The following is a 15,537-nucleotide window of genomic DNA, read 5'->3' on the forward strand; positions in this document are numbered from 1 at the left end:
GAGGAATAGAGAAAAGACGAATACCCAAAGCCAGTACGTAAGCGTGGACCCATAGGTGGACGGACGCGTCCGTCTATCGTTACCAGTGGGTAGGCGTTGGCCGTGGAGTTAGCGTTCTGTTACATCTGACTTAGGCTGGCATCATTCAGCAAAGCTGTGAAGCGCACTGGTCTACGTTGAATCGTGCGATGTGGCTGTCATCGGGAGAATTCGTGTTTAAACCGTCTGAGGGCAAACTGGAGAGAGAGGATCAAAAGAGACAGACCATTTACTTTGAGGTCGCCCCGTTTGTTTCAAATTTTACCTCACACTGTCTTCCAAATCTGTGGCTGAAAAATTATTTAGCTATGCAATACTATATTACACTATCACGCAGGGTTTCTTGCAGACCTCCACGTGCCTAATGAAGATGTTATGTGCCTAATCCACCCGTTGGACATGGGACTGTACCCATCCATATCAAATCACCGAGCTACCCGCTCCTTATCAGTTGCATCCACTCGCTTGCAGTTTTTTTTACACATCTGGTCTGCTTGACGAACGAGTTTAGGGAAAGCAGTATGAAGAATATTATGACAAAAGTGCGCGCAGTGAAATTTTGGAGCATTTCTTGACTAACTTATTTTCTGAACAGCATGCCCATATCCGTACCAGTGCCCGTAAATTCCCAAAAAATTGTGTCGACCGAAACCCGTTGCCCATTCTACACCAAGGCCCTATAACAGAATTTCATATGGGTATCCATGGGTATACCCAAGCTGCGATGCCATGTAGTTCCCGGAGTTCCTGCAGCAGCAATAAATTTCTTCTTTTCCTTCACCATACCACTTTTCCACGAAAGTAATAAAGCTTCCAACCATTACAGCTACAAAGATGCCTCTATCAAGACAAACGAAATCGGCTATTGGACGTGTGTGGCAAGACATCTCCAAAATTGTTATCGTTTAAGTTTTGTGCACGCATACCCTTACTGGCGTGCTTTTGTTTTCTAGTATCAATGACCATCGGCTCAGATTAATGGAACGATAGGCCGGTGCAAATATCTCAAGGTATGTGGAGAGCTAGAATAACATCAAGTGGTGATGATTTGTGACGGCATAAGAAGGGCTGAAGGGTGTGTAAAAGGCCTTTTGCTTTTGTTGGTGAGCTTCCATGTGTCTTGTAACTCAATGAATGATTTTAAAAAATATTCTGCTACTAGTATAACAGTTCACAATTTTTTACTCAGTGTACTGCTATAAGGATGAAGATATGCCATAATTTGCTAGTATTAAGGAAGTTGAAGATATCAGTATTTTTTCCCACAGGATGTATGTCTACATGTGGAAGCATTCTCGTACAGGAAGTACTGGCGTTCACACTGTCATGGCAGTGGATGTGGCATAAATGACGCTATTTTGACCCTTGGATTTCTTAGGGATTATTACCGGCCATTAGGGATGTAGGTCATTGATGACATAAAGTTACTGCCAGAAAAAGGAACACCAGGTATATTATGACTTAATATGTTGTTGGGTCAGGTCTAAGATCCTACTAACATGGCTTGTCTTGGCTGAATTCCCATTACCTGACTTACTGGTATTGTGTACTGAGTTTAGGAATTAGGTAAAACATATTGTTACAATGCAACTTCTTGTTCACTATTGTATCCATGATTTATGTTATAGTAAAGCCCACTAATGAAAACTATTTGGATAGCTTCTGATTTATAGGTGAATAATAGATGCCATAATATAACCTTTTTTGTCATACTAAGATGCATATTTGCTTTTGATTGCCTTGCTTTGCTTTAAAGACAGTGTTTCAACATGATAGATATTCAACAACAAGTAGTGTAGAATGGAGAATGTTTCATAATTTGTTTTCCTAAGTGGTGCAAGAAAGACAAACATTTTGCTGAGGAATAGACTCAATCCCATTATGATGTGTTGTACAGTATAGTTGAACACCTATTGGACAAGGTTGTACTCACTTCTTTGATATACACAGAGGTCAGGTACAATTCTGTGGGCATGACAAGTATAAAACTCATTTCAAATGAAACCATGCATTGGCTTATCATTGAGTTATATATGTTTCAAAATTGCTTCAGAATGCTGTGTTGTATGATGAAATATCACTCATGTGTGCCACCATTTTGACATGCATTGAGTGAATACTGGGTGAAGTGAGTCCCAGACATGCATCAGGGGGTACTAGTGTGGTCTGGGAGTTAATGTGCATATATTTGTATAAATTTTGTGATCAACTACAATGTAGGTATTCTGTTAAATCACACATAAAGCAGAAATGGTCCAGACTTCTCACATGGTCCTGTGAGGTAAGGTGTTGCCTGCCATCATGCAAAAAATAGCATGATTCTTTAATGTTCATCTTCCCCCCCCCCTGAAACAGTACTGGGAACATGATTAAAACAATGGTGATTATTAGGTTTGGTAAATAGTCTTCTGAAAATGCAAGCAAAGGTGCCTGCTTACACATGGGCAATGCCAACAATATTACATCTCAAAAGGACATGCCATTACTTTTATCTGTCCACAGTCCTGTTGTGTGTTTTAAAACCATCAAGCATTCCACCTGACATGTGCCCTTCCCCAGCCAGCATGTCGAAGGCCGACGAGTACCGCGAGCGCCAGGAGAACGAGGTGCTGGCCATCGCGTCTATGTACCCGGCCAAGGGCGAGTTCGAGGACCTGCGCCGGCGGGACGTGTGGAGCGTGCCGCGCCCGCCTGAGTTCCTGCTGCGCGTGCAGGCGTTGGCCGCGGCCGCCGGTCAGGCGCAGTGCTCCGTCAGCCTGCACCTGACGATGCCGGCGCGGTACCCGGACGCGGCGCCCAAGGTGCAGCTAGAGCGTGCCGAGGGCGTTTCCGAAGCCGAACTGGCCTCGTTGCGTTCCGAGCTGGAGAAGCTGGCGCGCGAGCGGCTCGGCTCCGAGGTGGTGCTCGAGCTGGTGGAGCGCGCGCAGGCGCGGCTGGCGTCGCTCGCGCGGCCGCGTTTCGACTCGCTGCACGCCGAGAAGGAGCACAACGAGCGTCTGCGGCTGCAGGCGGAGGCGGCACGCCGCCAGCAGGAGCAGGAGCTGCGTCACGCCGAGCAGGAGCGGCGCCGCGCCGAGGTGCAGCAGGAGCAGCAGCGGCGCCGCCAGCTGCTGCACGAGCAGCGCGCCGCGCGCCGCCGCTCCGTCAGCACCGGCCACGAGGAAACGTCTGTCTCGGAGAGCACCGAGTGCGCCGAGCACGCAGGCTCGCGCCGGCTGGCGTTCGCCGGCCGCGACGAGGTGCTGTGCGGTCAGTGTCTGGAGCACACGGCTGCCGGCGCCGCCACGCGCACCGGCGTGGACACGCGCTCTGGCGAGTCGGTCCGGCTGCAGCAGTGGACGGTGCGGTGGCGGTCGGCGCACGCCACACGGAAGGGACGCGGCTCCGACCCGGCCGCCAAGGAGCGCAGAGAGATGCTGGAGCAAATCGGAGCGCTGCATCGTGAGCTCGGCTCCCTGCAGAAGGTGCGCCACGACAATCTTCTGCCCTACCTAGGCATGACACACGAGGAGACGGCGGGGGGTGCCGAGGTGTTTGTACTGCAGGATTTTGTGCAAGCCTCTGACGTCAGTCGGTATGTGCGCCAGGGCGTGCAGATGGACGCCCGTCAGCTGCGTCTGCTGGCGGTCGGACTGGTGGCGGCTCTGGCTCATCTGCATTCCAAGCACGTGATCCACCGTGATATCCGCGACAGTAACGTGCTGCTGGAGAGCTCGGGCCGTGTGCGGCTAGCCGACTTCTCGGTGTGCCGGCGACTGGCCGAGTTGGCTGGCGCCTCGCCGCCGCCGCCGCCCGACTACCCGCCATACTCTGGCCGAAGCGGGAAGAAGGCGGACGTGCATCGGCTGGGGGTGTTGCTGGTGTCGCTGGCGCGCGGCGGCGTGTCGACCGAGCCGGCACCGGCGCCGCCCGACTGGCTACCCGAGTCGGCGCGCGACTTCCTGGCGCGCTGTCTGGAGCCGGATGAGCAGCGCCGCTGGTCGGCCGAGCAGCTGGCCCAGCACGGCTTTCTCAGCGGCGAAGTAGGACCAACCAGCGTGCCCACGCCGTCCGCGCCCGCCTCCCCCGACGCCGAGCCGTCGGCCACCGGCATCGTCGCTACGCCCGGGCCCAGCCAGCAGCTGGCCACAAACTTCCTGATTCTGGAGCACCTGGGCACCGGCGGCTTCGGCGACGTGCTGAAGGTGCGCAACAAGGTGGACGGCAAGCTGTACGCCGTGAAGAAGATCGTGTTGGAGCGGGACAGACCGCAGGACCAGCGCAAGATCGCTGTGGAGGCGCAGCACCTCTCCATCTTGCAGCATGAGAACATCGTGCGCTACTACACCTCCTGGATGGAATCGGAGGACGTGGAGGAGGAAGACGAGGAGGAGGACAGCGGCACCGAGGACGAGACACTGGCCGTGGTCTCGGATCGCGAGGACTCCTCGGACAGTATCGTGTTCGAGGCGCCGTCGGGCGCCGGCGGGGACGCCGCCGCAGCGCCATTGAGCGACGACTCGCTTCCGCGAGCTGGTGGCCGGCGCTCCAGGCCCCGCGCCCGCCTTTGTCTCTGCATCCTGATGGAGTACTGCGAGAAGAGCACGCTGCGCACCGCGCTGCCGCGGCTCTGCGCCAACCAGCAGCTGCTGTGGCGTCTCTTCCGCGAGATCATCGAGGGCGTGGCGCACGTGCACCAGCACGGCCTCATCCACCGAGATTTGAAGCCGGATAACATTTTCCTTGACCAGAACGAGCACGTCAAGATCGGCGACTTCGGCCTGGCCACGTCGAAGGTGGTGAAGCCGCGCGCGGAGGAGGCGACGCCGGACCGGGCGCAGGCCGAGGCGGCCGGCGACGTGTCGGACACATCGTACGCCTACGCGGTGGGCACAGCGCTGTACCGAGCGCCGGAGCTGCAGCCGAGCGGCGGCCGGCGCGCCTACACCAACAAGGTGGACATCTACAGCCTGGGCGTCATCTGGTACGAGATGTGCTGCGGCGCCTTTGCCACCAAGAGCGAGCGCGTGCATCGCCTGAGCCAGGTTCGCCAGCCGGACGTTTGCGTGGCGGAGGACGTGCGCCAGCGTTTGACCGACCAGCAGCTGCAGGTGCTCCGCTGGCTGCTGGACCACGAGCCGACGGCGCGCCCCTCATGCGTGGAGCTGCTTAGTTCCGATTTGGTGCCGTCGCCGCCGCTCGAGGAGGCGCGCCTGCGCACCATCTTCAGCGACACGGTGCGGCGGCCGGGCACGCGCCGCTACACCCACCTGGTGGACGCCTGCTTCTCCCAGCGCGCCTCGCACACGGACGACTGCGCGTATGACGTGACGCTGGGCCGGCCGGCGGCGGCGCCGGAGCGCGCGGCGCTGGCGGAGGCGGCGCGCGCCCGCCTGGTGCGCCTGTTCCGGCGGCATGGCGCCGTGCCGCTGTCGGCTCCGCTGTTGACGCTGCCCAGCGCGCAGTTCGCCGCCGACGACGCCGTCCGCCTGATGACGGCCACCGGAGCGCTGGTCGAGCTGCCGCGCAGCCAGCGGCTGCCGCTGGCCCGGCTGCTGGCGCGCGCCGCCGCCGGCCCCCTCAAACACTACGCCGTGGAGCGCGTCTACCAGGAGCGGCTGCCGCGCGGCCTGCACCCGCGCGAGCGCCAGGAGGCACTGTTCGGCGTGCTGGCGCCGCCGGCCGGCGCCCTGCTGGCCGACGCCGAGCTGCTGGCCGTGCTGGCCGGCCTGCCGACCGCGTTCCCGGCGCTGGCGGCGCGCGAGTACACCCTGCTGCTGGGCCACACGCTGCTGCTGGAGGCGGCCCTGGAAGCGGCCGCCGTGCCTGCCGAGCAGCGCTCGGCCGTGCTGGACGTGCTGGCGCACCAGGCGCGCGACGTCGCCCGGCCGCTGGTACGGCTGGGCTGCGCTGGCGGGAATGGGCACCGCCCCGCGCGCCGGTAGGGGGGGGGGGTTGGTGTATCACCTGATGCGGCTAAGGGGACAGACACTGTTAGGCTCTCAACTTGCTTGCTACGCTCTCCTCTTCCCCACGGGTTACCGTACAAAACGTTCACGGTGTCATCAGGTTTGTCCGAGGTCACATTTTTAAAATGTGGCTGCAATCCGGCTGAAAGTGATAGTTTATCCTTGGTGATGGTGATGATTGTGATTGCGACGGTGGTAGCGATGTGCTGCTGGTGTTGCTAACCACCTCGGTATTCGAGATGACCGCGATTTCGGTGACCGTGCTGCTGCGGGCCGCTCCCCGACGCCTTCCATCCCTCACTGATGACTGGCCTCACGACAGCGCCCCGCCTGCTCCCGGCCGCTCCCCCGACACCTTCCATCCCTCACTGATGACTGGCCTCACGACAGCGCCCCGCCTGCTGGGGGCCAAATGACCACCGCAGTCAGCGCGCTCCTAAACTAAAAAAAAAACAACAAAAATGCAATAAACAACAAATGTCCCCACCTGCTGCCGGCAGCTGCAGCGCCAGCTGGAGGCACTGGGCCTGTCGGAGCGCACCGCCGGCCAGCTGCTCTCCCGGCTGGAGGTGCGGGGCTCACTGGAGCGCGTGCAGGCGCTGTTCTCCAGCCGACGCCAGTCAGAGACGGCCCGGCAGGCGCTGCATGAGCTAGCCGTGGTGGTCGAGTTCGCCGAAAAGCTGGGCGTCACGTACCCGATGGTGGTACACCCTGGTGAGTGCGTCTGCAGCACGCTCTGTAGGCGGGGCGCTGCGCTCACCCCGGTCCATGTGGGGAGGGAACATGGAGGGGTATGCCTCCATCTTGAGGCTGCGTTTGGGACAGAAATGCGATCATTGCCGATATATGTATATATATATATATATATATATATATATGAATGTTTCTATACAATCATTTCAAAAATCAGAAGACTCAGCAAGCATTCCTCCAGAAGCTGGGATGAACAGTTTTTGGCGAACTTGGATATTCGTCGGGCATTCTGGTGATTCATTTGATGCCTTTATTCGTCACAGAAGGTCGTCTACTGTGTTGGAATAATTCTGCAATGTTTTGTTATAGCATGAACCCTATGTGAGAAAAGTGACTCTTTCCAATGAAACGCCTCTTTAATGGCGTTCTGGTACACTGCTTTCAAACGTTGCAATACGGCGAAGTCAGCTAAACAAAACCGAAAAGTCACAAAGGTTTCCGTACGTCGGAACTTCAGAGATGCTCTGAGCAGAGTAGCCGTGCCATTGTGGTAGAAATAATTGGGATCATGTACGACGTGAGCCAGACGCAGTGCGCACCCAGTACTGCTCTACAAAGCCTCGTTGGTAAAAGGCTGCGAGGTCAGCTCAAGCCATGTGTTTCCGTGCGGGTGAAGTGTAATTAAGTTTTGTAGTAGCCTTATTTTAGATGCTGCAATATGGAGTGTAACGCTTCGTGGGCACTTGTTTCGTCTTGATTGGCGAGAGGACACATATATTGAGCTGACACAGCGCACTTAAGAGGCGTTCCGCGTTGTCACATGCCCTGAGCGCTGTGCATTAGAAACGTTATCTTCCTTTCGGTAGATTTAGCGCGCTTTCTCCTCGTCATTATTGAGCCATCGTTACAACTCATCCATTCAATTAAAAGAAGTTTCAAATTCATTCAGCACGAGGACTTGCATCGACTTTAAGACGACGCAGGGTCTCGCCCCGAGCGAAACATTAAGTCTGAATAACTTCGGTTTAAACAGACACGTGAATAGTCTGCGAAATAAAAGAAAAATAGAAAACGATTTCTCTTGAAGATAACAAACATCTATAAAAACATATGGAGATGATGTCCACCATTGTGTGAAGTGATTACACAAATGTGCGAACCATGAAAGGTAACAATCTGGCATCATATACGAATCGCTGTTCGCTGTCCATGTTCTACACAATGCAGAAAGGTTGAGCGAATGTGGAGGTCGTTATCACGTCTGATAGGTCTGAACGTGTGTTTTATCGGCTGGTTTTTATCCATAGCGTGGCGTTACCTTGTGATAGTTCTTTGCGGCACGTAACGTCGATGTGCTTGATGGTGTTTCATAGAACGATAGGTTTGTGTCTCGTACTTTGACATTTTACGCTCCTCAGACAAGAATGTAATGGGTATGGATGACCACATGTCGTCAGCCAGTGCTTAGCTTGCCTGGCCGGGTAATCACAATCTGGCGGTAGCAGGCGACAGCGCGTGCTGTGTGCGACCAGGGTGTCTCGAGCGCTCAGTGAGCACTCTGCTGGCAGGTCTGGTGCTGGGCCAGCAGCAGCGCCACTTCGCCGGGCTGGTCTTCCAGTTGGCGTGCCCGCGGCGGCGCGGCGCTGGCCTCGACGTGCTGGCCGTCGGCGGCCGGTACGACCCGCTGCTGGCGCACTACTGGGCGCTGCTGGGGCCGGCCGGCGCGCCGCCACCGGCCGCTGCCGCCGTCTCCGTCTCCTTCGACAAGCTGGTGTCGGCGACCGTCGAAGAGGGCCGCGCCGCCGGCACCCCGTTCGACGTGGTGGTGCTGGACGGCGCCGACCGTGCGGCGGCGCGCCGCCAGGCGGTTGTGGCGCGCCAGCTCTGGGTCGCCGGCGTACGCGCCTTCCTTTACGCCGGCGCCGACTCGGCCGCCGCCGCCGACGAGGCGGCGCGCTGGGCGGCGGCGCAAGGCGCGCGCGCCCTCATCCTGCCCAAGGACTCGGACGCCAAGATGGTGCGCGTGCGGCCGCTGGAGGCGCGTGCCGCCGCCGAGCGCGCCGTGCCCGCCGACGACCTGCTCACCTGCCTGGCTGGCCTGGGCGTGAGCGGCGAGCGAGGCCCGGAGCGGCCGGCCGAGCCGGCGGCGGCGGCGCGGCCCGAGCCGCCGCCGGCCGTCGGCTTGCCCCTGCGCTGGGTGGTGCATCGCGACACGGCGCGGCCCAAAGATCGTCAGATGCTGGAGGCGGCAGCGGAGCGCCAGCTGGCGCCCGAGCTGCTGGCGCTCGGCACCGCCGCGCGGCCAGAGGTGCTGATGGTCGAGCTGGACCAGGAGGACCTGCAGCAGCTGACCCGGCTCCGTCTCAACGAGCCCGAGTCCGCCTTCCAGCAGAGCGTCGACCAAGTGCTGGAGCGCTGCCGCGGCCAGCGCAAGTACGTGGCGAAGGTGTGCGACGAGCTGGCACGCGTGCGCGGCCGGCGCTGCGTCGTCGTGCTGTTCAATTACCAGACGAGCAGCCGCCTGCTACTGGCGTGCGCCGGTGCTGACCACTGGCGTTAGCCGACGGCCGAGCGGCGCCCTCCGCTGAGGCCGGTCCCGCGGGGGGATCGACCGCCCCGCATCGGCGCCGATGGTTGAGTCATGCTCATTGCGGTGTCCGCGGTTGGTGTGGGGGGGGACGTCTGCGGGCCAGTCCATAGAATGGGTGTCTGGTGTGGCACGCTTCCGGGGGCGCGTCGCGTGTGGGTATTTAGTTGCCAGCTGAACTGAGACGTACTGACTTCGTGTTCAGAGTCGTCATCCAGGTGACCAGTCGCGCTGTAATATATTTTTACAGTTGCTTGGACTTATGTTGGTGCTGTGCATTGAGACATGCATTCTTTAACAGTGTCATGAATTGGCCTTGCATTTGCGTGCGCTGGTTGGCTATGACAGGGGAACCAAAAACTTAGTGCTCTATCGGGTGTTTCCAGGCAACAGCGTTTGTGATCTGTTTGGACAGTATTTTCTGTCGGCCCTGTTGTGAATGCCGCGCTGCGGTTGATGTGATATGTGTTGGGCAAGACGGCGATCTCCGCTTCTGAGCTTGGTGCTGACATTCTCAGAAACACAAATACCATTTGAGATGGGAGCCCTCGTCCGGAGAAGGTTTGTGACTTTTGGGGGCATTGTTATGTCTTCTGAATAAATGCGTAATATTTGAATTGAAATGACAATATGCATTGTTCTAGTATATCGCCGGAGATAGTGCATTCGCTGCGTTTCCATCAGAAATGTCATCGACGGTTGTGAGCGGTTTTTTGTGCATAGCTTTCTGTATTCGTGTGACGGTTTTCCCGAGATATCCTGACGACACAGCATGCAACCACACATAGTTACTAGCAACAAGGCGTGATGAAAAATTTGTTATAAAACTTCACATAAATAATGCAATGTAGCGATAACAAATGAGCACCGACCCATTTAGGAAATGCGCCCGTAAAACAATCTACGCATGGCTCTGAAGCACCGTGTCGGGCGTGACCTCTCATATCCGCATCGCTTACATGGAACCACCGGCCGGTTTCCAGCACCGGCTCCACTGCCGGCCCATTTGCTCCTGCTCGTGCACTTGCCCTGCCTCCTGCTCGCTCCTGCTCTGGCTCCTGCTCTGGCTCCTGCTCCAGGGTGGGGGACGTGTCAGACAGGGACGGCGCGCTCTAGACGCGCGCGCAGGCCAGCTGGTACACAGCATCAACGAGGCGGGTGAGGGGGGGAGGAGGGTTGGCGGTGAGTCGCTCGCCGCGGTGGCGAAAGCTTGCGTGCGCCGCATAGTGCCTTTGTTAAGCCGCATAGTGTCTTTGTTAAGCCGCATAGTGTCCTTGTTAAGCCGCATGGTGTCTGTTAAGCCGCACAGTGCCTTCGTTAAACCTCATAGTGTCTTTGTTAAGCCGCATAGTGTATTTGTTAAGCCGCACAGTGTCTTTGTTAAGCTGCATAGTGTCCTTGTTAAGTCGCACAGTGTCCTTGTTAAGCCGCCTAGTGTTTGTTCGACCGACCGCTGTGCAAAATTACACGCTGGGCAATGAGTGGAGCAGGCGCCGCTGGCCGAGGGTATTTGTGACAGGTCTTGGCAGGTGACGAAGCAGAACGGCGCCAGGTCCAGACCCTCGCTGGACTGTACGTGCCGGCTGGCTTTACGCAGGCTGTAGCTGCACATCTCGAGCCCGTTCATGTGCACGGTCGGCACTGAACACCAGCAGCTGCTTCTTGGCGTTGGTGTAGACCGTGTCGCCACCCGGCTGCTTGCCGGCAGTGTTCTCGCTGGGCTGGCTCTCGGCTGGGTTCTCGCTGGGTTGGCTAGTCGCTGGGCTGGCTCTCGGTTGGATTTTCGCTGGGTTGGCTGGTCACTGGGCTGGCTCTCCGCTGGATTCTCGCTGGGCTGGCTCTCGGTTGGGTCCTCGCTGGGCTGACTCTCGGCTGGGTTCTCGCTGGGCTGGCCGGTCGCCGGGCTGGCTCTCCGTTAGGTTCTCGCTGGGCTGGCCGGTCGCCGGGCTGGCTCTCCGTTAGGTTCTCGCTGGGCTGGCCGGTCGCCGGGCTGGCCGGTCGCTGGGCTGGCTCTCGGCTGGGTTCTCGCAGGGCTGGCCGGCCGCTGGATGGCCGGTCACCGGGCTGGCCGGTCGCTGGGCTGGCTCTCCGCTGGATTCTCGCTGGGCTGGCTCTGGACTAGGTTATCGCTGGGCTGGCCGGCCGTCAGCCGGCCGTCAGCCTGCGGCAGGGCAGCTCGGAGCAGGGCTCGCAGCCGCGCCGCTTACCGTCAGTGAGCAGCTCGATCCGTGCGCTGGTTCAGGCCGGTGAACTGGTTGCACCCGCCGGGCGCCTGTGCCTGCGCCGGCAGCGTCATTAGCGCCCGGCTTAGCCGAGCGCGTCGCGGGCGCCGGTGTCCAGACGCCGTCCGTCAGCTGACCAGCACCCACGATGGCCGTACCACAGGCACATCCAGACGTCGTCCGTCATATCTATATCCATATGTCTTTTAATTACCCGAGCTTTATATCGCCCAAAAGTTAAGGGCCGATTTCGTGTTTTCAAGCGTTATAATATTCACCAGCGTATGAACTAGCGTCCGTCAAAAAGTCGTCGTCTCTCAGTCACATTTCAGAGCGAAAGTCAGTCTGAAATGACAGAGGGCTCCATGTGGTCCAAGCGTTACAGGACGATTTGATATTTTCAGGCACCGAATGACCTTCAGTGCATAAACTTGCGTCATGAAGCCATGACCTCTCAAGGTGACCCGTTAACGTCAGATTTAAGTTAAAATGGCTGGCAACTCCATATAACCTACAGTTATAACGGCCGACTTCGGAGTGTTAAGCATCATAACATTCACGAGTGCATGAATAGCATCTGTACCCTTCAAGGTCACTGTTTGAGGTCAAGGATGAGGTCAAATGACATGGAAGTTAAATTTAGCTGAGATTTATCGGCCGATGTCAGCTTTTCAACCCGCCCTGATTTCGCACTTTTTATAGCGTGGACCGATAGGGGGATTGATGCGACCCCTTCCCCTTCCGTTTCCAAACTATGAGACATATGTAGAGCTTAGCAGAAAACGTCAGTAAATTGGCCTCAAAGAGATCGCACGATTAGTGATCGACTGGGCTAGTAAGGTTTGATTTTGCTAGGTCAATGATTGATCCAATTATGACTGGTCAAAAGCAATCGTCCATCTTCCCGATAATCGTTCGTTCGTTTGATAATCGCTTGTTTGATAATCATTTGGATGATGTAGAGTTCCCCCGTCCGAGGTCGACTTTGACTTTGAATGTGACCTCAGACCCAGAACTCATCAGGTTTACAAACTCATGTATGTAAGACCGTTCATCGAATCGACCCCTCCATGTAACAACGTCGGCCCGCTGTCGTCCATCCCCGGATATCATTGGTTGTCGCCCGCCGCCCGCTCCGGCTGTAGACCGCCGTGCTGTGTTCCTCAAAATCGGCCCCTGATCCGAAACCAGAAATGACACGTTTTGTGACAATGACATGGTGTCAGAACATGTTGAACGAATTACCAATAGATTACTGAGAATTTATACGCGATTGCATCAAATGCCAGGAAGGTATTCTCAGAAAACCTTCGGTCGGTTAAATTGCGCCAGTTTCGGGGTGCATCGACTGCTAGCGCTCATGCAGCGCAGCAGAAGTTGCGCTTGTAAAGGCGTTCATAAATTAAGTAGACTCTGACTGTTCTTAAGCACACGTTTACAATTTTCTTTGGACATGCACCAACGCATAACCTAGCGCTCGTCAAAGGTTCCGACTACTCGAGGTCAACCTGAAAGGTCAAATGACGAGTAATTCATGTCATCCAGAAGTTGCCGGCCGATTCCCGGATCCATAAACATCAGTTCCATATTTAACGCATAAACTGGCGTCTGCTAACAATTTGTTAAGTTTGAGCCTGAATTTGACCTGAGGCTGAATTTTCCCTCGAAAAGCGACCGAATTTTGAGCTTTTTGACGGTTGCTATGTCGGACGCTGGTGAATATTCCGGTGCCCAAAAATCCGAAGTCGGCCTGCAGCGTTTGGATGATATGGAGTTCCCGCTCATCTGAGCTTGACTTTGACCTTGAATGTGACCTTAGAGTCAGATTTTTTGACGGACTAGTCAATGCACTGTTGAATAATCTGCCGCTTTAGAATTCACAATCGGCTTATAGCTGTTTGGTGATATGGGTTTCCCGTCGCTTTACCTTAAATCTGATCTCGAAGTTCACGCGATGTTGTCAGACTCAGATTCGATGTTTTCTTGCCATCTGGCGCGTGTACACCAAATTGGGAACTCGTCGCTTAACAAATATCTAGATGAATCACCAAATTCACGGACGTGCCAAAAATTGTATTGGCTATAGCTATTTAGCTTCGTGCTCTGACTTTGGAACATCCGGTATCTCCTCGCAATCAAGCAAAGTCCTTTTGAAAAGAACCTGTGAGGCTCGAACGGCGTTGGCTCTTAACCCTGCATGCACAGCCCAGTTATACAATCGCATAAAAAGCAACTAAACCTCCTGAACATCCTAAATCTCTTATTACAGCAACGTTCCACGATCTTGCTGAAGCGCCCCTCATACCCCTGTTGACTGGAATGACTTCAAAGCCCAGCAGGTTCACAACAAATCCGTTTACAATATATCCGAACGGGAGTGAGTGATTCATCCCGCAATAGCTCAGGCCGAGTGACGATGGCGCCTCGGATGTTTTTTGTTTTTTGAAGCAGTACTCCTGGACAAGTTGCCCTATATTGCCGGTCAGTCACTTCATGTTGAACACTGCATTGGGATAGATGTGTAGCAGTTTTCTGGCGTTTTCCCTCCAAGCATTTGTTTGTTTTTCTAGCCCAATGGGACACATTTGCTGGCAAGTAATTCTGCCAGCATAAAAGCATTGCTGACACATTGTCAGGCACATTTCAGAGTCTAAGGCATCGCCACCCACGGTGGGAGTGCTGCCCCTCCCCCTTACCAGTCAGGAAGCTAGGACGCCGCGCGCATTTGACCCTAGTCAATGTACCTCGAGCCCACTACATCTTCTGCTCGCTGTGAGACGAGTCCTTTTACGCGCAACGGCATGCCATCGGGACGGTAGTAATGCTATGTAATGCTGGCTTTTGAATTAGTGGGCTGAAATAAGCCTTACCAGCTTCATGGCAACAGCTATTCGACGAAGCTGTAGAGATTAGTGACAGTCTCCGGCTGGTACGACTTTTATCCGATGCCCACCCAGTCAGACTGGTCCTTGGGCGCAGGCGGCTGCACATGTCCCGATCGCCGGTGCAGCAGTCAGTCCCAGTCACGGGCGCGGCGAGCACGATCCATGTGCCCTTCTGCTGCAGCAAACCAAAGTTTAGGACGGTCATCCAAACATTCGAGGGCGACCGGCGGTCAGCCAGCCAGCAGCAGTCATGACCATCTCCATGTGTATTCTCCCACTGGTGAGCTGCGTTTGATTGTGAACTCTTCTAAAGAGATTTTACGGCTTTTATTTTGAATTGAAACTCAGTTTGATGCGCTGAACATTTGCTGCAAATCAGTAAGAGCACTGTGAAAGCTACGTTTCTGCTCATAAGTCCTCTATCTTGGTGGTTATTGGGTTCGGAACGTAGACAGTGTGGAATGCGTGCGGGATCAAATGAATTTGAAGCTCAAGATTGCTGGTTTATACCACTGTTCACTTGTTTTGATCGTTGATCTAAAATCAAATCTTCATACTCTACGTACCCAACGCCCTCGTGCTATCGCAATATATTTTGGTAAAGTGGTAGTGTGAAACCATTATTTTTGGACGTAAGATGTAAAACACAACTTATTGGTCCTGGCATCTCAGATGGTGACATGTGTCGGCTAATTCTGCAGAGACTACGCGGTACCCCTGCCTTGCATTTTGGAACGGAGTTGTCCATGCCTATCAGCTCATTTACAGAGAAAAACATGCTGAAACCATTGAGCTCGTACCACCACAATCTGCCTGTTTGTGAGATAACTCCGGTTTTTGGAGAAATTCCGCAAAATTCATTTCACCGAGTCATGTAATTGCGACCGTGGAACATGCCACTAGCTATGAATGGCAATCGCTCTGCTCTTGGATCAAAGGCAGCTGATATCGCTGTGACGAAGGAGAGCCCTGCTGCAGGTCGCACGAAACTATGCATGGCATGGCTCTGATCTTAGTACACGGGGTTCTGTGGCATGATTGTAGAGATCGTGATAAGAAGTAAGGTACTCGACCGCATATTTATCACCACATTTTAGACAGGTGAAAGAAACCAAAGGTCATTAGCTTTGGGCTTGTCTCAACTGTCGAACACGTAACTATGA

At 55.3% G+C, this 15,537-nt stretch overlaps 2 protein-coding genes across 2 annotated transcripts in view; one reads left to right on the forward strand and one right to left on the reverse strand.

The window, feature by feature from the left end:
- The first annotated feature begins 917 nt into the window (after positions 1-917).
- Positions 918-9,888, forward strand: LOC119099654 (eIF-2-alpha kinase GCN2-like). Its single transcript, XM_037222719.1, has 8 exons — positions 918-1,049; positions 2,599-3,056; positions 3,219-5,345; positions 5,631-5,699; positions 6,488-6,701; positions 8,249-8,301; positions 8,629-8,718; positions 8,845-9,888. The coding sequence occupies exons 2-8, from the start codon at positions 2,604-2,606 to the stop codon at positions 9,238-9,240; spliced, it is 3,402 nt and encodes a 1,133-aa protein (XP_037078614.1). The 5' UTR covers positions 918-1,049; positions 2,599-2,603; the 3' UTR covers positions 9,241-9,888.
- A 1,588-nt stretch (positions 9,889-11,476) lies between these two features.
- LOC119099655 (protein numb-like) overlaps positions 11,477-15,537 on the reverse strand; it is a 10,540-nt gene continuing 6,479 nt past the window's right edge. Inside the window, exon 6 of the mRNA XM_037222720.1 lies at positions 11,477-11,545. Coding sequence (XP_037078615.1) covers positions 11,477-11,545 — 69 coding nt within the window. The remainder of the gene's footprint in view (positions 11,546-15,537) is intronic.

The sequence above is a fragment of the Pollicipes pollicipes genome, unplaced genomic scaffold (assembly GCF_011947565.3).
Source record: "Pollicipes pollicipes isolate AB1234 unplaced genomic scaffold, Ppol_2.1 Scaffold_4836;HRSCAF=5710_pilon_pilon_pilon, whole genome shotgun sequence".
Classification (NCBI taxonomy): domain Eukaryota; kingdom Metazoa; phylum Arthropoda; class Thecostraca; order Pollicipedomorpha; family Pollicipedidae; genus Pollicipes; species Pollicipes pollicipes.

What these genes read in the sequence shown, in the direction of transcription:
- LOC119099654 (XM_037222719.1), top strand. Translation starts at nt 2,604, where the DNA reads ATGTCGAAGGCCGACGAGTACCGCGAGCGCCAGGAGAACGAGGTGCTG. An exon ending in TCGGCGTGCTGGCGCCGCCG is followed by an intron (nt 5,700 to 6,487) that starts GCCGGCGCCCTG and finishes TGCTGCCGGCAG; the next exon opens with CTGCAGCGCCAGCTGGAGGC. An exon ending in TGCGCGTGCGGCCGCTGGAG is followed by an intron (nt 8,719 to 8,844) that starts GCGCGTGCCGCC and finishes GCGCGGCCCGAG; the next exon opens with CCGCCGCCGGCCGTCGGCTT.